This window comes from Dipteris shenzhenensis, chromosome 30 (assembly GCF_047967505.1).
Source record: "Dipteris shenzhenensis isolate YYH24624 ecotype China chromosome 30, Dip_SZ_1.0, whole genome shotgun sequence".
NCBI lineage: Eukaryota > Viridiplantae > Streptophyta > Polypodiopsida > Gleicheniales > Dipteridaceae > Dipteris > Dipteris shenzhenensis.
Genome location: NC_141625.1, coordinates 32,185,357 through 32,207,825, shown reverse-complemented (window position 1 = coordinate 32,207,825; position 22,469 = coordinate 32,185,357). Strand labels below are relative to the sequence as shown.

At 41.4% G+C, this 22,469-nt stretch overlaps 1 protein-coding gene across 1 annotated transcript in view; it reads right to left on the bottom strand.

Annotated features, from left to right (window-relative positions):
• Positions 1-3,098: 3,098 nt before the first annotated feature.
• The window catches only part of LOC147881992 (oligomeric golgi complex subunit), a 90,969-nt gene continuing 71,598 nt past the window's right edge, over positions 3,099-22,469 (bottom strand). The window contains exons 6-11 of the mRNA XM_087401736.1: positions 10,354-10,477; positions 9,947-10,093; positions 4,802-5,059; positions 4,320-4,604; positions 4,056-4,226; positions 3,099-3,926 (exon numbers count right to left, since the gene is read on the bottom strand). Coding sequence (XP_087257862.1) covers positions 3,381-3,926; positions 4,056-4,226; positions 4,320-4,604; positions 4,802-5,059; positions 9,947-10,093; positions 10,354-10,477 — 1,531 coding nt within the window. The 3' untranslated portion in view covers positions 3,099-3,380. The remainder of the gene's footprint in view (positions 3,927-4,055; positions 4,227-4,319; positions 4,605-4,801; positions 5,060-9,946; positions 10,094-10,353; positions 10,478-22,469) is intronic.

The window sequence follows — 22,469 nt, the reverse complement described above, 5'->3', positions numbered from 1 at the left end:
TCATCTTTAATGTTCTCCTTACATTTCTTTTCTTCTCCTAGATCCTCCTGTCCTGTGAGCAAATCTTCCATAGTGGACCTAGTGGTACTTTTAGTGACAAAAGAGAAAGAGAACTCTTGAAGCTCTGACAACCATTTTGCAAATCTCCCCCCAGGATTAGGCTTGCGAACTAGATATGCTAATACAGACTGAGAGGTATGGAAGAAAAATGGTCGAGGTAATAAATAGGAGCGAAACTTTCTGACTGAAAACACCAAAGAGAGAGCTTGCTGCTCCATTTCTTCATACCTTGTTTCCACATCTGTAAGCTATCAGCTGGCATAATAGATGGGTTGCGTTCTACCTGCCTCTCCCTTTTGTAGCAATACAGCACCAACTGAATGCAAAGTTACACTTGGATTTACATAAAAGTCTTGAGACCACCAATCAGGGGGCTTCAATATTGGGCCCTTACTCATGGCCTACTTAAGTTGCTGAAAAGACTCTTGTTGCTCCACACCCCATTGGAAAGAAACTCCTTTTCTTGTCAACAAGCTCATGGGATGCACTATCTCTATGAAATCATCACAAAAGCGTTGATAATACTTTCTCTTTCCTAGAATTCTGCGAACACCAGTGACACTCTCAAGACTTGGCAATGCCATGATTGCTTAGACCTTGTCAGGATCCATTTACAGGCCTTCTTAAGACACAATATGCCCCAACAAGACTACTTTTGTTTGAGCCAAATGACACTTGCTAGGATTTAGACACCCTTTTGCTTCATCAATCCTAGCTAAGGCCATCTTTAACTTCTCCATGTGATCTATGCGTCAAGAATAAATGCAAAAATCATCCAAAAACACCCTTATGGACTTTCCCAAGTAAGGCTCGAGCACTTGACTCATGAACCTTTGAAATGTAGCTGGTGCATTGGTCAACCCAAAAGGCATCACTCTGTAAGCAAAACTCCCCAAGGTGTGACAAATGATGTTTTCTTCAACACCCATAGAACCTCTAAAAGAGTCCCCAGTTGACATGCCGTCAAACCTGCTAACAATGTCACTTCTTCTCCCCCCACAACTCTATCGACCTCCAAAATATCGATTCAGATCTCAACTTCTTTTGGAAAGTTGTAGATCACAACTCCAGCTTTCCAACCTCAAAAAGAGCTCTCAATCTGAGTTTGGAATCGAAAGTTATGATGAAAATAGTAATTCTTGCTTTTTCCTATATTTACCTTCTTTTTCCTATCTCCATGCCATGAGCGCCTATCCTAATTTTTCTTATCCCTTCTTGTCCCATACTAAACATGGTATCACCCTCTACCTTCCAATTCAACAAAAGATGTCTCGTAGTAATCCACAAGAGCACATGTAGCTAACCGACCCTTTATTGTTAGAGTAGTGCTTCCTTTAATCTCCTCTGTCATCATCTCTCAAAACATGCACTCTGTTGCCAGTTTCCCAAGATCCACAATCAAAGGTCAATGTGTATGCCAATTATCTGAGAAGGGTGATGAGCATTTCATCACATCCTATAATCAAGGTCTCCCCACAAAATTATATTAAGAAAATTGTGATTAATTACAAAATCAAAATCAAAAGCTCTCAGTAGTTACTACTCTCTATTGCTACTCCCTAGCTCCCATGTCCAGAGCTGATCTACAATAACCTAGACTTGTGCGTAGCAATGCTAATCCCACTCATCTAGTGGTGTTCCTACTTGTGAGATGTACAACATGTACAATACATGCAACAATTTCCCAGGCTCCAAAAATATGCATCAATCATGACTCACAATCCTAATCAACAAAACGCCTTAAGCCTTTTATAAGGTTATTGGAGCCTTGAGCTCCACAAATCGAGCAACTATGTAGCTCAACAATCTATATAGATCAATTTCATTTTTATGTCCAAAGCTTTGATTGATTTGACATCTTTTTTTTTCAATCCCAATCCAGCTTTTCTTTTGTAATAGAAGGATCGATTGTTGGATCACATGTTGTCTTGGACTACTAGACTTTACCACTTGTCTTGAAGCCATATGTCTTACATTGGAATTTTCTACTTTTACTGCTTTATTGAACATTCTACATCAATATTGCCTCATGTTAGCTACCCTGAATTCTGATGAACAATGAGCTCAAAATGCCTTTGAAAGTTTCTAAATAGGCCAATGTAATTAGGTCTAAACAATAGCAAATGTACATTAAATCATGGACATATCTCTCCGTGTAAGTGCTTGAAACTTGATGAAATCTAGGCTCAAATCCAGTCCAAAACAACCAAGAAACGACCCCTAAAAGTAGGCCCAATTTACAATGGTTGGCTCAATTCAGCGTTGTGCCAAGTTATCATAACTCCATTTCAAAAGAATCTCACAAAACTTATTGCAAGTTGGAATCGATCCTTAGTTGGTAAGCTGAGACATACATACCATTAATACTAGGCACTAGGTAAATACATCACTTTAACCTTACCAAGACACAAGGATATTAAATTTTATGTCATGCGTCAAAAAGGCCATTTTTCATTTGAATGGATTGAACTACAAAACAATCCTCAAAGAATGCTCTATTCAAGAGAGCAAACACTCATAAGAAAGGAAAACCAACCAGAAGAGATGCAAAATCATGCTGAAGATCCAAGACAATGGTTTTTTTAAATGCAAAAAGCTGCTTTCAAATGTATTGAACCTGTCAGTGTCCATTCTCTCTTTTCAAACAAACAATCTGATTCCCCTCACAAGTTTATATCAGGAAATTACAAATATACTTGAAGATTCTTTGACAACCTTAGATTCAAACTTCAACCTATAAACAGGTTAACTCATTTGACAAGACTTGAAGTACAACTGATACATGGATTAGTGCTTTATGGCAGCGCAAGTGTAAAATATTCAGTCTCCCATATTTCCACATTCTGAGCGAATTGTATCCCCTCAAAAAACTAAAAAGCATCCTACCTTTGAATTGAAAAACTCAGTGATGACAGGAGAGAACAGAGAGAGAGAGAGAGAGAGAGAGAGAGAGAGAGACAGTTTTGAAGAAGCACACAACAAAAAGAAGAATCTGAAAAAGAAGTTATCTAGTACTGAAAGCAATACTGGTGCTGCATATATGCTTTTTTCCAAATTGATATTAATCCAATCTATACAATCCACTTTACAGCCAAAATTTGCATCCAATCTCAGCAGTAGCTAAGCTACCCTAGGTTTAGAAAGTAGATATCCTCAATACCAAAGATGTATAGAGCATTTCAACATGAGGTTTGACATTCAGCTCTGGCAACAGGTAGCACATATACTGTAAACTGGGAAGTTTTAAATCTACAAAGGAAATCCCTAAACATTTTGACATCAAAAGAGGTAGGCAACACAATAAACAGTTTGTGCCTTCGTCAGATACCAAGAATAGTTCTTATTTGATCGGGCGTATGACGTAACATGGATCTAGGCTCTGGATAACCACTGCTTGGTTCATGAAGTGTCATATACACCAATTCATATGCCTCTGACAAAGCCTTTGCAACTCGATTACTGGCTTCACTTCTCAGCAATGGAGATTGTAGTTGCTCAAACTCTGGGACAACACCATCACTCCCGGTAACAAGCCCCAAAAAAAGCCTAAGAGACTCTGCAAAAGCAGCAGGTAACATCTCTTCTGCTTGTGCAAGGGGTTTACCATCATCTGTGTCATCCTCTTTCAATATTATCTCAGACTTGTTGTACTTCTGAGATCGTTCTCGAATATAAGAAACCTTCTTCTGCAGTTTACACCTCTCAAGTATTGCAGCAACCTCTTCATTCACGAGGCTGGAAAGGTAGTCTTCAATTTTGCTGCCCAGTGAATTGACATATTTGTTCACAAGCTCATAGTCACTAAGAGGTTGCTGAATCGATGACAAACAGTTAATGAGGAAGATGTTTCGTGAAGAGCCAATAGCCTGCAATGGTTTAATATTTCAATACGTATTATGGGTTTCGCAAGCGCAGTATTGCTCAGAACCTTCTTTCAGCATGTTTCTAACAAATTACTAAGTCGCAATGAAAGATAAAACTATGGAAACCCATACCTGGGCAGAAGGCGCTGTATTGTTGTCTCCAAAGGTTTCTGCAGATAAGGTTCTTTGCGGAAGAACAGATGTATTCAATATCTTTCGACCTGTTTCTATATTTGTTGAAGTCCTCCTCAAAGATAGATTGGAAGATTTTGATGCATATGCATCTGCCGCACGTTCACACATCTAAGCCAAAGTCAGCAAATTTTTTATCAGGATCCTGCAGAACTTGGAATGCATAGCTTACCATAGCCTCAATAAGCAATACAAAAGAGAGACCTGAATGATGGGATCAAGCATTGCAGATATCACTGGCTGAAAGTCAGGTTTCTTGTCCCCAGCAGGCACCATCATGCCACTGTACGTATTTAGCAGCTCTAGCAGTGCAGAGATTCCTTCTGCTACAGCTGGAGGGGGGGATAAGTCAACAGCTACCGGAGAGGGGTACCTCAGCAGCTTCTCGCCACGAGCTTTCAGAATGTCAAAAAAAGTTTTCTCAGCTGCAGCTGCCACGTCTCTCAGTGTGACTGAGAGTGATGCACCCTCTCCTAAAAGGTCAGATACCTCGTAAAATGAAAAAGTTCCATCATAAACACAGAAGTACTCATTCAAAAAACACTATGCACTTTCAAAAATCATATCCTGAAAGTTGCAAGAAACAGATATTCATGTGAAAACAAATAGTAAGCTGACACTAGTTTTGTGGGTCATAGACACAATTTCTTTTGCAATCAAGGATAAGTTCCCCTATGAGTACTTACAGTGGATCTGTAAAATTGAAGAAGATGGCTCAATTTGTATGCTAGCAAAAGCCCTGGCTGTGACTGAAGCACTTGTTCCACTCGAACTTTGAAAGGGCGGCATACACCTTCAAAAACACGGTCTAGCACAAACCCAAGATCTGTTTCTGGTTTTCCACTGCTCATTTCAGAATCTTGTGAAAACCGGCGTGATGTTGAACCCACACTTCTATCTGGGCTAAAAAGGGCCATCGCAAGTTCTCTCTCAGAGGCTAGAGCCTTCAAGTTCGCAACCACAATAGAATTAGCAAACCTGTGTGCGTACACATGCAGATGCACGGTGTGTGCGCATGCATGCACACACAATGTGTGTGTGTGTGTGTGTGTTGGAGACCTTCCCAGTTAGAAGTTTTTTATTACTGTCTTCAGTTATGAATAGTAGCTGTCCCACTTTGGGACAGCTATGAATGTAAATGCTTTCTTAATGCAAAATTTCTTTTACCAAAAAAAGTTGTGTGTGTGTGTGTGTGTGTGTGTAAGAGAGAGAGAGCGAGAGAGAGAAAGGAAAAGGGGGACGGGGAGGAGAGTGGGGGATTGGGGGGGGGGGGGGGGGGGAGAGCACAGTTGTGACAACGCCAAAGCATATCTAAACCTTAAATATTTGTGGAACTGTGTGGTACGTCAACATAAAGTTTTACCACCAAAATGTTACATTAACCTAAAAATGGGTGCTGCATCTGTTTCAGGGATAGAAAAAAACAAGAACTGAAACAAAGACTAACACAGCTTCTCAAAGAATAGGGCCACGGTTTTCTCTGAGAAGGATAACCAATCATCTATTTCCCACCCACTTCCTCAGATCAGCAGAAGGTCCACCACTCTGGCATTAAACTATGGGTTTAAGTCTGATCAAAGTAAACACAACAAGACAACGATATCTTTTATGCCTTCTTGTCAGCATCCAAATATCAAAGCCACTGTAACATTGGCTGTTATCTCCTGCAGTGCTCCATGCAAGGGTCTCATCTTATGACAAGCAGTAAACCAAAGCTGAAGTTGTCTTGAGGTTGCCATGAACAAGTATCAGCACACTCAAGCTCAAGAAAAAAAGCATGTGTCGCTGGTGTATTTCAAAGATCATGAAGACAGAAGGATGGGAAACTTAAAAGGTCTGTGCACTTCTGACTAAGCCCGACAAAAGTAGACTATCCAATTACTTTAAGATAGTCCAAACTTGGTTACATGAAGTATCATACACCTCCATAGAAATTCAATGCCAGAAACCAGGTATAGCCCAGTGACCTTTTAACAATGGAGCTTTTTTATCCTAAGGATGGTTTTCTCAATATCATCCTCCTTTTATGCCTAACCATACTCCGTGTAGCCATCCAAGTCTCACAGCAACTAAAGATTCATCATCGTTAAAAAGCTCACTCATCTGATAAAAAGTAGCAAGGTTCCACAATAGCATCACCAGCTCTAGCTAATCAGAAAATTCACCATAGCTACCGCTCAAACCTTCCATGACTGCTTATGTAGGTGGAGTTCATCTCCCTTCCTTAAACTAGAAGAATGAAGAAAAGCTTCACGAATTATTTTCATTGGCAGCACTACTATGTATTTTCATCCACGTTACTTCTTAAAATACTAGAAATTCTAGAACAAGAAAATATTTTTAATTTGTATAGTTTTTTGTACGTCTCGGCTGTTTTTGAAAAGGTAGTATAAGAATCTCCTCAAACTTGAGCACTTGTTTTTTTTCTTTTAACAACACTTTTTGTAGGGAATGAAAAGTCTCCCCCACAGTGATTATTACATCCAACATCCATATGATCTTCATTGACAGCCATCATATCCTTGAGAACAACTGATTTCTAAGGATGCACGAACTGTGCTTCATATGAATTTCAGCCAAAAGGAGAAATCAGCGAACAGGCTTGAAACTAGTTCTTGAACTCAAAAGTTTTACTTTTTCAGGAACCATTGTTCTAAAAATCATTCCCACAAAACATAAGGAATTCTTTATGAATTCAGATTATCCTTGGAATACACAACCTCTAAAAACAACCAGATAAGACCCAGGAACAAGAGTATTGCAAAGTAAGTACTCTGCTGCCTCTAAACACCCAAAACTATGTGTGAGCAACAACCCTAAACAGCCCATAACAATGACAGAAAGTCCCTTCTTTCATCTAGAAATTATCATTTCTCTTTGGGAATATTGAGTGTGGCCCTTCATAAATGCAATGTTCAATGCTTTCCCTAGTATAACGACAAAACATAAGGAATTCTTTATGAATTCAGATTATGCCCATAACAATGACAGAAAGTCCCTTCTTTCATCTAGAAATTATCATTTCTCTTTGGGAATATTGAGTGTGGCCCTTCTAAATGCAATGTTCAATGCTTTCCCTAGTATAACGACAAATCATTCCCACAAAACATAAGGAATTCTTTATGAATTCAGATTATCCTTAGAATACACAACCTCTAAAAACAACCAGATAAGACCCAGGAACAAGAGTATTGCAAAGTAAGTACTCTGCTGCCTCTAAACACCCAAAACTATGTGTGAGCAACAACCCTAAACTGCCCATAACAATGACAGAAAGTCCCTTCTTTCATCTAGAAATTATCATTCTCTTTGGGAATATTGAGTGTGGCCCTTCATAAATGCAATGTTCAATGCTTTCCCTAGTATAACGACCAGACGTTTTCATCAACAAACTATTGCGCTCAATGACCAAGTCCTCACTAGTGGCAACAAGCTGATCGAGACAGCAATCAATGCCTTCCAATGCTTCTCTCCCTGGTTGTGCTGCATGCCAAATCAGAGATACACTAGGAATAAGCAAGGCAATTCAAGTGACTTATCTTTCTTGGATTAAACAGCAGCCTACAAGGAGGGAATACTCTGGTGTGACACCCATCGCCTCCTCATAAAGTGATTCGCTGTCTCTACATAGACAAGCTTGAGACATTTATGGAGACACTAAGGGGTGCTGGGTGCTCGCTCGCTGGTTCCTTGATTCAGACCTTGTTGTAAGCAGATGATGTGGTATTGATGTCCTCTTCTGCAGAGGGCCTCCAGAGACACTTAGATGCCCTACAGTCTTTCTGTGAGTCAATGATCTAAAGGTCAACCTTGGTAAAACAAAGGTCATAATCTTCAACACATCCAGAGCAGCTATGCATAGAGAGCAGTTCACTTTCGACGGCTAACCAGTTGAGATTGTTTCATCGTACATATCTAGGGGTTCTTTTTTCTAGTCCTATTTTCACGATACGGCCCGCGTCGCCTTGAAGTGCAGTCGTCATATCCTCTGACCTGGTACAGATAAGTGATGACTTGGAAAGCTGCATTGGGGATGACCCAAACTCAGCCTAAATGATTTGGTGGGGGATGAATGCGTATCATCCTCGATAGCATGAGAATCTAGAGACGCTCTGCTCGAGCCTACTCTGCATCCAAGAGATCTGATCCCCACAGCAAGGGCTACCATACATGCCTACAGGCCGAACCGAGGAGTCGAAGAGGAGAGCCTTGGTTCGGGCTCTTGAAAGTGTGAGTGGAGCACTATCTCTCTGACCTGGCCAACGAGGCATATCCTATGCTCAAACATGGAAGATTACCCCCCTTCTAGTATAGCATTATGCACCCTTTTTCCCACTCAGATATCATGAGGTCAACCAAGTCATATGCGAGGACCTTCTTTAACTACACATGTTCAAGACCTGGTTGGCGCCGAGTCGGCTCGCACTGAAGCTCAACTTTTATAGAGATCATTGTCTGTGCATTTCGGATGAGGGCTTCATCGTGGTCTACGGGAGATCGAGTCGGAGAAGCATTTTATCTTTAGATGCCCTGTATATTACAAGATCTAAGGCTGCTACTACTATCTCTTCACAGATAGCTCTGCACTGCTCTCCCGCTTTCTTTCCTATCCGGATCAAAGATGCTTAGCTGCCTTCATTCATGAAGCTGTGAAGCATCGAGAGCGCTTGCTCAGACTACAGAGGCAGGAGCGAAGCACATAGGCAGACTTCACAGCATTCAGCTAGATCACGCAGACCCTCGTTCCTAAGGTAGTCAACAAGGCAAAGATCCAGAGCCAGTGAACATCATACCTGACAAAGAGAGGACACACAGATCACACACCAAGACATCTCTTCCATGTTCAGACTCTAAGCACAACCTACGCGACCCACAAGAGTTATTGTGTCCCTAGTCAGACATAGAGCTGCAGCCAAGAGACTACGCCGGACAGCACCCATCAATAGCCACCAGCAATTATCCCTGATCTAAAGCCACCGCAGCCTTGCCAGACTTTGGGTCCAACATGACCTCTCTTCTAGAGCTCCATATGCATTGTATCTCGGCCAGTCTTGGCATAGGACTTGATGTGACATGATGATGTACATGATATTGCTGTTATGGCTATGTCATATTGATGCTTTCCATGACTATGTAGTATTTAGCATCTAGCGTGGGCGATGATGCTCATTTTAGTAGCTCCACCCTTTCAGCTTGTTGTATCAGGCTTCTTATAGTCTCATAGACCCATCGTTCTTCCGAAGACTTTAATAAACTTCTTTCTTTTTTTCTACTCTTCTTTGCACTCCCCAACTTCTAAGAGATGCAATCATCCTCTGCACCTTCAGTTGTAATAAACATTATCCAATCATCCTTTACACCTTCAATTGTAATGAACATTATCCAAAAGTTAGCGCTCCAATTCAAGAGGTTTCTAAGCAAGTTGCTTCGATAAAACCTGAGCTTCAAGACGAGTCTACAAGTTAGGAGGGTGCCAATTAGATGTCAAGTTGGCCTTCAAAAGGAGAGGCTTTTACTATATCCTCAATGAGTAGGCTACCATATTTAGAAAATGCACACGTTGGAGAGTTTGGGGGGAGAGAGAGACAGCATACGCCTACAATGTACGTCTCTAATATATGATATCTTACTAATTTTATTTTACTTGTCTTTTGTAAAAAGGAGGAGTATGCTATATACATGCCATTAAGGATTAGGGTTCCCTGTTAGCCTTTTCGGCTCCTCTTGGGCTATGCACATGCCTAACTCAGTTATCATTCTGAACAGAGCCTTAATTTATGATTCTCAACACCCCCTATTAAGGGAACGAAAAAGGGAATAAAAGAACAAACCTGATGCAGCCATCCCAACATGTCACCAACATACCGGAGTGAATCATGAGCATGGACTTCAATAGGTCTGGGCATCCCCCCAGGGCCTCCACGTGTCAATGCACTTATAAAACGCCGGAATAATGCATTGTGCCTTGTGTTTGCAACCTGCACAATTAAGCCACCATGGAATAGGGAAAAAGAAAGAGGGTAATTCACTATACTCTGGATAGCAGTACACCATCTGGATAGATTATTGAGCAATGACCTTCAGAAAAGAAAACAGCCCTAAACTGGAACAGTAACAAATTCCTTCACTCAATACTGACTACAAGCTCTGCGTACTTGTCTCCAAGATTTAATATCTATGTAAGGTTAGAAAAGCAAGTTTCATGCTCTACAAAAGAGAGATTAAGAATAGAACTTACCTCTTCTGCACAGTATTTGAAAAGAACTGGTCGCTCTTTCAAGCACCGTGCTGCTGTCTTCACGAGATCACTGACCTCAGGTGTATCATTGTCACCTAAACTTCGGCACTCAGATTGAACCCAACTACAAGTGTAGAAAATAGTATAAAACACGCCGGAAACTGTTCAGTGCCCTTGGAAGAAAAAGCGCTTCTTTAAAAGCCTAAGAAATAATGAGGAATAACAAAAACATGAGCCTTACTGCAACCCTTCCATAGAAAACTGTCGATGTTATCAAAAGATATTTAATCCCCTTCGAGTATGAAGAGAGAGCGCTGATATCTTTTCTGAATTGAAGTGATTGAATGTACCTAGCATACTTAGTTTGTTTCTAGGCTACATATGACCATGCTTATAACATTGAAATGGCATGCGACAACCATCTGAATTCTATAATTCATTCGTAATTTTTCAGTAGCCATCATTGTGTACACCATAAGCATCACCTTCTCCTTTTACATAAGTACTTGTGGTATTCTATGACAAAATCTATAGCATCCACCACATGTAGTAACATCATCTTAACATTGTACATGATTCAAATGGATTAGTTAACCCTTGTTTGCGACATAAAATGAGACTAGGGACATTATTGCTAATACTCAAGTTTATGAGCCTATCTTAGCTCCCCCCATCATAATTTGGAGTATTTCATTCAACTATTTTCCACGATTTTCTAGCTTTGAGACAATCCTTAAGCTTGAATCTCCAAATGCCATAATTGGTTCCCTCCAATCTGGTTTTTTGATAGGGAATGTTAACTGGTTTGACTTTTTGAATATCGGACATGTCACATAGATTAGAAGTGAGTGAGATCTGTGCATTGACTAAGACAATTAAATCAAATGAAGTAAAACAACTAGGCACATGATTAATGCCTTCCAATTGAAGCACACCTAAATTTGAAACCAAATACGATAGGCCTAAGGTGTTATCTCTCTGCAAAGTTAACAGGTGTAGATGATGCTCCCCCTCACTTCCAAGTCTTGCCCTGTGCCATTTTCCAATTGATATCATGGATCTGTTTGTCAATTCCACCCACACCTTTCCATATTTTCCTCAGTTGTTAATGTCACACTGGTCGTCAAAACCTCTAGTTGTTCTTGCTTGTAGGCACTCAGCTTTGTAATGCTTTTTACATTTGCTACATAGCTACGTAGCCACCCACTGTCATAGAGGCAAGTCACAAATCTGTTCATCTTAAATAGATTTCTGTAGCATTGGTTTGATTAACGTCTCCTTATTCACAGGTCACCATCCCTGTCTGAGCTACAGCTCGAATTCTTTGATTTTTGGAAGCTTTTGGCTTGCCAGAGTTCCCTTTCTCTACAATCTCATTGAAGCTATCCACGTCTCCTTGCATTTTACAAACAATCCCTCAAGGAACGCAAATACCCTGGATTAGGTGTGTATGCACCAACAGCTAGAAGACCACCCTTTGCAGACTCTTCTAAAGACTAGCAAGATGGTTCTTATACCATGAACTTAAAAAACAGTAGGCTCCTAGACTGTGATTCTCTCCCATAGATTGCACACGTAGAATCATAGCACATATATTGCTGCAATGGAATGCCAATCCATGGTTACAAATGCACAAACTAAAAATGTAGCAATGGACTGCTCACACACAATGAACCATATGTCTATCTAGAATTGAGGAGATGTAAGGTCCACTTTGACTCTATTGCTCTTTTTCCTTTATTTTAATTACATATACTACAAAATAATTGACCACTGCTAGCTTTCATGTCAGCTACCAACCCAGCATGTGTTGGAGAGGGCTTGCCACTAGCACTGCTTGAGCATCCATATCTAAACAACTGCACCCACTACTCCTAGCTCTTGAATAAAGGCTTGAATTTCACTAGAGTGTGGGCTTTCCAAGGCTGTATCTTAATTCCAAAGAGCTGTTGATTGAGGTATACCTTAAAATTTTGAATTCTTGAAATGCTTCTTTGAGCTTTTTGGGTAGTCGATGTTAGTGGCTAGAAATTTGCTCGTATGCGGTCTTCTCCAAGTTGTATCTGAATTCCAAAGAACTGTTGATTGAAGTGAACATTAGAATTCTAATTCTTGGCATTCTACTGTGTGAAGCTGATGTAGTGGATGAAGTGATTCATTACAACATCACTCCTCCTTGTCAGTTGCAATGTGAATTTGATTCTTGTCCCGAAGCAGCCTTCCTAACTCCTTGTTCCATTGCGCTCAGTAAGGCTTTGCTGCCAAAAATAAAGATCTATGGACTTCTCAACACTAATTGAAGAATTCACAACACCTTCCATCTCCCCTTCTATATCCATTCAAAGGATGGTTTTTAGAAATTCACTTGCAAGATTACTCATTAATGTTCACATGCACATTGTGCTTAAAATATGCAAACTATCAAGATGGCTGATAGGTACGATACCACTTGATAAAAGCTTTTCAGAATTGCAGCCTATAATTGCATGAAGAGCTAACTATGATGCAGTCCACTTGAATAACCACTAAATTTTGGGCAACAAGAGTTTGTGTATTATGTATTAGACAAAAGAAAGAAACTTGAAGTTGCAACAACAATTGGTTCAACCAGTAAAATTAATAAACCAAAAGACCAAAAGCAAAAAGAAAGCAGCCTCTGAGTTGTATTCTTTAGCTGAGCCTTTGTGAGCTCCTCTACGAACCACACTAGTGGTCCTTTCAACTCATTGAACGGTCTAAGAATCTACGTTATTTCAGCTTCTGTATTAAAAATACGAATTATATAAGCTCCATCTTGAGAAATTCCAAACTCTAATTCTAAGCACTCAATGCCTAGTGTGGCATTGTAGATATTTTTTCAAGGTCTCTTCCCAGTTTCTTTTGCTAAATTTCACTTGTCTCTGTCAGCCCTCCAACCCTAAGCTTCTTTGACTTAGGTACCTTTCAGCACTCTCCTTTAGTACCTTTCAGCACTCTCCTTTACTTACTTTTGGACCTGTGAGCCTAAAGAGCTCTTCACTTCACCTTGGATTTCTCTTGAATATCTCTCTTAAGCTTCTTATGCATCTCTCCCATCTGGTCATTTACAACTAAGTGGGGAACAATTTGAGCACCACTTTTGTCAGCCTGTTTGCTGTCCATCTGATAGTCCCATATTCTTTTGTTTTGCCTTGTGGTTCACTGCCCCAGGGGACGAGCATTTTCCGAGCAAAAACGTACGAGCGATCTGAGCAGTGGACCTTTAGTTAAGTCTAATTTGATACCTTCAATATATATATTTTTTCAATAAACATCATGTGCAAAAAAATAAAGTAAAAATAATATTTCTTCCAAACAATTTATAGTCAAATGGTCTAGAATCTCAGGAAGATTGAATTGAGAGACATAGATAGATTTCTATAAAAGGACCATTCAAACACACCAAAAGGTCACCGAAAACTATAGTGTGGTGAGTAATACATTGTTCATACACAACTCTTAAAGAAGCTGTGGGCAACAAAATACTGTTTACATACATATAGCTATATTGTGTCAAGCAAATGACTATCAAAATGCACCCAAAAAGTCAACACAAGCTACAATGGTCATACAATATTTGTATGCACCTATGCAAGTTCCTTTAATATAACCACAAGTAGAGATAAACGCCCTTCTTAGCAAGCAGGTAGAGCTTGGTAGAGTTCTTGCCTACTTAGTGCAGATTGGTGAATGAACATGTGTATCTTCTCATCTAGACCCAAGTATTGCATATAAATGTAATACAGATGTTTGCATGGGATATATCTGTTTTGCCCTTGAGAATGGCCCATAAAGTCCAGACATGTGCATGATGGAAACACTGAAACCACAACATTGTACTTGCTCCCTTTTCTACGTGATCCTGGAGTGGAAACTAGGTACTCCACATGCTCTCTAGGGACAACTATATTAACACTGTGAACAACACATTCCAAGGAAATAGACTTAGCTATCCTTATTCTCATTTCACATGTCACCTCAGTTACCCATTCCACAACCATGCCATCCCTTGTGCTCGGTCTACTTGTTAAATCAGCAGATTTGGCCCTAGTGCATTGCTTTTTTAATCTAAATCCTCCAGCTACTAATAGCCTCATTTCTTCCTCATCCAGGCTTGTCCCTTTCTCAATAGGCCACTCCCTCGGCACCTCAGGTGGTTTTCCTTCAATGCAATTTGATGGTGTCCATGTATGGTCCATGTTATCCCCACAAAACCAAATCAATTGCCTTCGAATGCCTGCTTTGGTGTTGATTCTCCCAAAAAAGCTAGGTGCAGGAACACCTCTCTTTCCCGTCCTACCCTTGTGATCTATCAATTTGTGGCATTTGATTCCTTTGTCCTCTAAGTATCCTTGACACCTCACCTCACTACCTGCATTAGTTCTTCTTATAGCCCACATAGTCTTGTGTACTACCTCTTCTTCAACATATTGATTTGTTTTCAAGATTGGTGTGGTATTTTGTTTTCTCTTTCTTGGCTGATTTACATACTGGTATTCTGGACGATGTGAATCATTTGCATACACTGCTTCTGAGAAAGATTTTGACCGCTTCCTTCTCACAGTCTTCAAATCACCCATACAATCTTGACCTCCAATAGTTGCATCCACCTTGCTAGCCACCTCATTACTGAGATCAATGAACTTGCATGAGTTGCTCCCTATGTCCCCATAAGAGTGCCTTCGAGATAGCTTTTCCAAACTAGGTCCACAACCCAAGTGTAGTCCCTTTAGATATTCTGTGTATCTTGCAGTTTGCAGCAAAGCACCCGTCATATCTGTCTCACAAGCATTTTTTAGTGTGACATATTTCACTCCGTCATTCGATGCCAACCAACTTCCATGGACTGACTCTGCAAGGTTGGCTCTAGGAACTAAAAACTGGTCAGATCCCTCCATGCCCTGTGTGTGCCACAACATAGATTAGTTTCCAATAATCAAAAAACAATAAAGTTGTGAATGAAATAACAATAGACCTACCTTGAGAATGTATTCTCCCCAATGAGCCACTCTTGCATGCCACCACACAATCCATGTTTCTAAAATGGAGATGTCCTTCTTATGTGCATGATGCTTGAACCACGAACGGAGGTTTTTCAACTCGATGTCCGCAGCTTCTTGAGATGGAGCATTCTTCCACTGTCTACACCTTAGCTTGAACTCCTCACGATCAAATGATGGAAGGAACTTAGCATGGTTTTCCAAGCTTTGCTCCCAATGGAATAAGCAAGATCTCTCTTTTTCTTTGAGCACCTTATTGGCATCACCATTGAATACCATTCTAATTGCACGCCAATTTGCTTGTGCCTCATCAGCCATAAACCCTTTAAATTGAGGCTTTGGGAATCCCTCCTTCTCCATGACTCTATTTAACATTTCCCAAAAAAGGATCTGGGCTTCTGTATCCTCAACCTTGAAATCCCCAATAGCAATAGTTTGTAGCTCTTGAACAAAAGGGTTGTAAACATGGCATGCCATTGTATTCCAATCATGCATACGTTTGACAAAATCAAAGCAAACCCAGCACGATCCTAACTCTCCACCTGGCCTCATCTTGTTCACTAGATCAACACCACTACCATGTCCCTTGGTAGACATCTTGAAAACATGACATCTTTCAAAAGAAGAAAATTCAAGTTGTCCAGGGAACACCATGCTCTGAAAATAATCATATACACACTTTCTTTTCAGTTGTAAAAGAGCATCATAACCATCTGCAAAGGATCCACTTTCAATTTGGGCCTCCCTTTTCCAACGTGCGAGCCTACAGTTAAGAACATGTAGCATCAAAATCCCATTACTTATTTTTCATAAAAACTTGAGTACTTTTAATCACCTTAAGAGGACAAGTATGCACATACCTTCTCTTGTCCAAAGTTGGGGTAATCTTCTCTAGTAATGATGTCAATTCAGCATCACTCATGGCTTTCGGATCATCTTGAATGACGGCATCCAATATTATTTTTTTTGCTAATGTTTTTTGCAAGGCTTTAGGTCTTCCCATCCCATCTCTTTGTATGAGCTTAGTCAACCTAGCCTTAACTTCCTTCACAGCACCTCTAGAACTTCCTTCACCAACGGGATGCAAATGATACCCTGAGTGTATAACACACCTCTTAAATTGTGTATCACCCTTGGGGTGTGGGTAACATACGAATAGCCTACATGGGCACTCTTGCTCGCAGAAAGGACGAGCACCACAATGCAAACACTTAAGAGTACTATTTTCGCCAACATATGATCTTTGAGGACACACTCGTGAAAGTCTCCCTTGCCAATGCTTCTCATTGGCCTCTTTGGTTCTCTCCAAGTGAGGACAAAATATGTTTTTGCATTGTAGATGCCCACCACATCTTCGAATTCTAACTAAACCATCAAATCCTGTCATATTACTTGTTATATCATCCGTCCAAACATGGCTGTCGTATTTGGTTTCTGTCCCCTCAGCACGGTTAGGGAGGTCCGAAGCGGGAAGCTCAAACAAAATATTGCCATCATACTTTACTGGAAGAGCATCAACTTCTTGTATTGTTGTTACAATGTCCATAGCTTTTTTGAGTGCACTTCTTGCAGGAAGGTTTTTCAAGAGAGGAACCAAACTCATAGTCTTATCGGATTGTTCATCTACTTGTTTTTTATCCGACACTTCCTTACTGATTTCTGTCAAAAGCTTTACACCTCTAACAATGAAGGTGGTTCCAAACTGAGTGTCAAGATGAAACAAGGACTCCTCACCTACAAAGGGAACCTCAAAGGACAAGTCGTCACACTTGCTATCAAGTAGTTGATGCAAAGAGATTGAGCTCGGTGAAAGTCCAAATGCTAAGTGAAGGTATTCCCTACTAATGCGTGCAACACCATTAGTTGTTGCGACTTGCAGTGTCTTCGACCTATTGTCATTGGACACAATTGCAAAATCCATGGAGCTTGTGGAACACAATCTCCCTACCAGTGTTGAGATCTATTGCAAGCAAACGAGGCACAAGTGAGCAAGCATGTGAGCAACAGTAGTTCACGCACTTGTCTCCTTTCGAACTCTATACTGACCAACTCTGCACTTGTAGTGCAAAAGCATAGAAAGAGGCCATCATTGTTCTTTGATACTAAATCAGCTAGACGATCAAACTCATAATATAACCACATTCATTGCCACCGCCACGTCCCAAGCACACAAGTCCTTGTAACCGCCAATTCAGAAGAATCTACTCATATAATCAATTCACAACATTCAGTCTGACCGCCCACGTTCCAAGCACTCAAGTTGGCACCCCATTTATCATTCATTGAAACTTTCTCTAGGATGGAGAGGATGGGGAGTCATTAAAGAGCCATGTTACTCAAGGTTGATTTTTCCAAGTCTAATGCACACGAAAAAGAACCACTACAAATTAGTTTCGTTGGCGAAACTATATTAGCAGATGCAACTAGCTCAAAGAATGGATGGGAGGTGCTGACGGAAGCTTGGATGGAGGGTTTGTCAATTTCACTACACTAGCAATCTTCAAGTTTATGGGAGCTGTTGCTTATATCTCTTACAATTTCGGCAATGAAAAATATCAAAATGTCAGTACTTTACTTTAAACAATGGAAAACATCATCTTTAGGATACCTTTGCCGAAGAGGCCTTAAATGGGTGTGTATCCCTAGTCTAATTTTTATTCTAAAAACAATCATACCAAAGGATGGAATAGTTGCGAGAGAAAAATCATGGACATGATGCCATCATTAGATCTAATGAAATAATAGAGCTCAAGAAGGTTAATGGATTGAAGGTGGTAGGAAAAAGTAAAGGCATCGCCGGTGAAACACTATTGGAAGCCATTTCATTTGGAGTTCACAACTATAGTTTCGCTGGCGAAACTAAACGGGGCAGAAAAAGGGGCTTAGCGAAGGAGGAAGGTCGAAGGGAAACGGAGAGGGAGAGGGAGAAGGGGAGGCAGAGGCAGAGAAGTGAAGACTAGTTTCGTTGGCGAAACTAGTTGGTGAAACTAGTTACTAGTTTCGGAAACTAGTTTCGCCAGCGAAACTAGTGAAGTAGTTTCGGAAACTAGTTTCGCTGGCGAAACTAGTGAAGACTAGTTTCGCCAACGAAACTAGTCAAGACTAGTTTCGACTACCCTAGGATGACACCTCCTCCGCCGCCTCTTTCTCCGCCTACGCCTCTATCTCCTCCAAACACCTACAAACGCCTACGCCTACGCCTTTATCTCCACGCCTACGCCTACGCCTCTATCTCCACCTACGCCTACGCCTTTATCTCCGCCTACGCCTTCAAAAGCCTCCGTCTCGACCTTTATCTCCGTCTTTATCTCCGCCTCCAAACTAGTTTCCGAATCTAGTTTCGCCGGCGAAACTAGTCTTCACTAGTTTCGCCAGCGAAACTAGTTTCCTTCACTAGTTTCGCCAGCGAAACTAGTTTCGGAAACTAGTTTCGCTGGCGAAACTAGTTTAGGAAACGAGAAGTATCATCAAGGGCTCACAAAGGACTCTTCTGCAAGATCATGATAGTCGATTATTGCCAATTCTCGTCGATCAACAAGCATATGCAACCATAATTCCGTTAGTGGTTGTAATACATGCCCTCTCCCTCCCAACCAATAATAAAAGTAAATGCATATGATGTCATAATTCTGATGAGTAAGCAATAGCTTACATGTGTTACGCAACAATCCATGCCCTCTCCCTTCACAAAGGTACTTGTGTGCGAGCCTAGTGCATCACAACAATGCATCCTATTGACACATATTATGATATCCATAATCAGTTTCAAAATCGTTCTATTGAGAGACTTTCTGCCATTTTAGTAACATGCACGTTAAAGAAGTTGTGGTGAATTGGCCATGCTGTTTCTTCTATCTTTTGTGGTGCACGTTTATTAGCTGTCATCTTTATCTTTTTGTTAAATTTTACTTGTGCATATTTCTTTATACTGCATTAAAATAAATATCATAGTTTATTAAGCTTAAATTTGCTTTTCTACCGTTCAACTTGGCGACTCTTTACTTTACATATCTAAAACTAAACAGAAGGAAACGTTTTATTAATCTCCTTTAGAGACCCAATTCGCAGTATGGGACAAACCAGGTAAAAGTAAGCCAAAGAACTAGTGGATGACTTGCTCACACTAAAGTGAACGAGAGAGGTTTAACAATGTGTTTCCTAAACTAGTTTCGCCAGCGAAACTAGTTTCCGAAACTAGTTTCGCTGGCGAAACTAGTCCAGCGAAACTAGTTTCCTTCACTAGTTTCGCCAACGAAACTAGTTTCCGAAACTAGTTTCGCTGGCGAAACTAGTGAAGGAAACTAGTTTCGCTGGCGAAACTAGTTTCCGAAACTAGAAGGAAACTAGTTTCCTAAACTAGTTTCGCCAGCGAAACTAGTGAAGACTAGTTTCGCTGGCGAAACTAGTCTTCTCGCCAGCGAAACTAGTTTTCGAAACTAGTTTCGCCGGCGAAACTAGTCTTCAAGCTATCCAAGCAATCTGTGGGGCTACCGAGGAGTTGTGGGGCCAAATAGTGTCTGGTTCACTTTTCCATTTCCACAAGCAAAAGTCCTTTTTCCTTTCACTTCATCTTCTTCTTCGTCTTCTTCATCTTCTTCAAGAGAACTTGAGACCTCGGTGTTTTTCTGCTCTCCATGGTTGCCTGCCTCTCGCAGGACTAACACCTCCACAAGCTGTCGCTTTCCCACCTCCATCACCGCCCTCGTCTCCACCGCTAGTGGCTTGCTTGCCATGCTCCAGGAGCCCCACCCCGCTCTCAAGATTCACGCCCTCACCAACATCAACACCTTTGTCGATTACTTCTGGCCCGAAATCTCCACCGACATATCCAGCTTGTATGGTTTTTCGGAACCCCTTTTCCTTTTTTCGCTTGCTTATGATGTGCAGTTTGGAGGGTGTTTAGGGTTCTACTTTTGTCTGTTTTTCTTATCCAAGCAATCTGTGGAGGGTTGCTTATGTACCTCCATCCAACAAGGAGGAAAAGCTTGGGGTCTAAGTTGTGGATGTCCACCCAAAAACAACGAAAAGTAGGGGGATCCAAGCAGTTTTCGAAACTAGTTTCGAAAACTAGTTTCGCTGGCGAAACTAGTCTTCACTAGTTTCGCCAGCGAAACTAGTTTAGGAAACTAGTTTCCTTCTAGTTTCGGAAACTAGTTTCGCCAGCGAAACTAGTTTCCTTCACTAGTTTCGCCCTCGCCCTCGCCCTCGCGTCGCCCCCCTCCGCTCTCAAGACCTCCAGCTCCGGCCTCCACGAGTTCGGAGATTGAGCCACACAAGGAGGAGCGTACACGCTCCAATGACAATAGGCTTGTTGGCTTCTCCAACAATAGGCTTTGGTACGTACAAGGGCGAGTTTTCGGTCCCTTATGTTAAGCGGATTAACCCAGAACAACACAGTGACTGCCTGGATGAGCTCGGCCCAGAGGCAGATGTTGCTGCATATGCCACGGTTTTGAGACATTGCGCCAGTCCAAAGGCCCTGTCTGAGGGTGCACTTGTGCATATACAAATAACCAGGCGTGGATATACAGGCAACTTGCTTCTCAGTAACCTTCTCATCCACATGTACAGCAAATGTGGGAACATGGAATATGCTCGTGCGGTTTTCGATAGTATAGTCAATCGAAATGCGTATGCCCAAAACGGGCATGCCGTCCGCTTCTGCTGTCACCGCCTCTGCTGTCAATCGAAATGCGTATGCCCAAAACGGGCATGCGTCTCCCTCGCCTCTGCTGTCACCGTCTACCGCTTCTCTCTTCTGGCTCTGGGCTTTCCGCAGCTGCCATCTTCGCCTTCGTTTTCCCCACGCAGGTGCTCCTCCTTCTCTTCACGATTCTTCTCTCGTGCCTCCGATTGCCTCAATCATGCACTATGACTGCAATTGAGCCTTTTCGCAGGTGTTTGGCGGGCCAAAGTTCTCGCCGTAAAGTCCGTTCGGCAGTCATTCCCTCGGCCTGCTGACACTCCCTTGCAAGAGTTTTTCCGTAATCTCAGGCCATCTCGATCATCATTACGTATATTGATCGGGGATGACAGCCCGGCACGTCTACAGGTTGGCATCAGTTAGTCTTATTCGTAGAGGAGAATTATCTGCCCAACTATCTAGAGCACCTTTCCCCTGATTTCGGGAAAGATCGACTTCAAATCAAGGCTATTCGGCTTTTACGAGTTACCCCTCTTCCCATGTTTCGCTGGCGAAACTAGTGAAGACTAGTTTCGCTGGCGAAACTAGTCTTCACTAGTTTCGGAAACCTTTATCTCCTCCACCTTTATCTCCTCAACCTTTATCTCCTTTATCTCCTCGACCTTTATCTCCAAAGCTTTATCTCCGCCTGTTTTGGGGAGGGATTGGAGGATGGTATGCTTGTTTTAAGGCCATTTTCTAGTTCGGCTCTCTATGAGGATGCCCTTACTTTTCTCCATGACTCTTTTAGCGCATGCGTTGCTCCTATCCTCTCTTCCTCCTGCCCCTCCCCCCTCCCCTAGCACCACCTTGTCGCTGCCCCGCTCTCTCCCCCCATGTTTTCTCTGCCTGCGCCCTCCTTTCCCTACAGCTACTCTTCGAATCGCTCTCTCGGCATTCTTGGGCCGCACTCGGATTGCTGACGGACCAACGAGTGATCTAGGGATTTGTTTTGCAACTGTGATACAATACAAGACCCGTTTTGAACCTATACTTAGACTTTGTTTTATGAAGCTATTTGTTGTGAGCATTCATTGGTTTGTTTGGGGTAGAGTCATTTGGACAGTATGTTGCTATTATCCCTATCTTTGGTTTGAAGGGGGTGTTAGGAGGCAAAACCTTGATAAGGTTCAAATACTTTGGAGAGAATGTCGAATGTTGTAGATGGAGTACTTGGTAATTTATGCTCCCCACGTTATTCAAATACTTCTCGATTATTCTCGGCTATGGTTTCGCCAGCGAAAGTATGATCTTGTCTTCTTCACACAGTGCTAGTTATAGTTGAAGGGAGCCTCACTCATAACACGAAATGTTTATTCTTAACTTGCATTTTGTTATCAGAATAATGTATTGAGGAACTCCATTTTTTTCAATCATTTAAAAGAAGTTTCCTTTGGCAAAACTATGAATGGCAT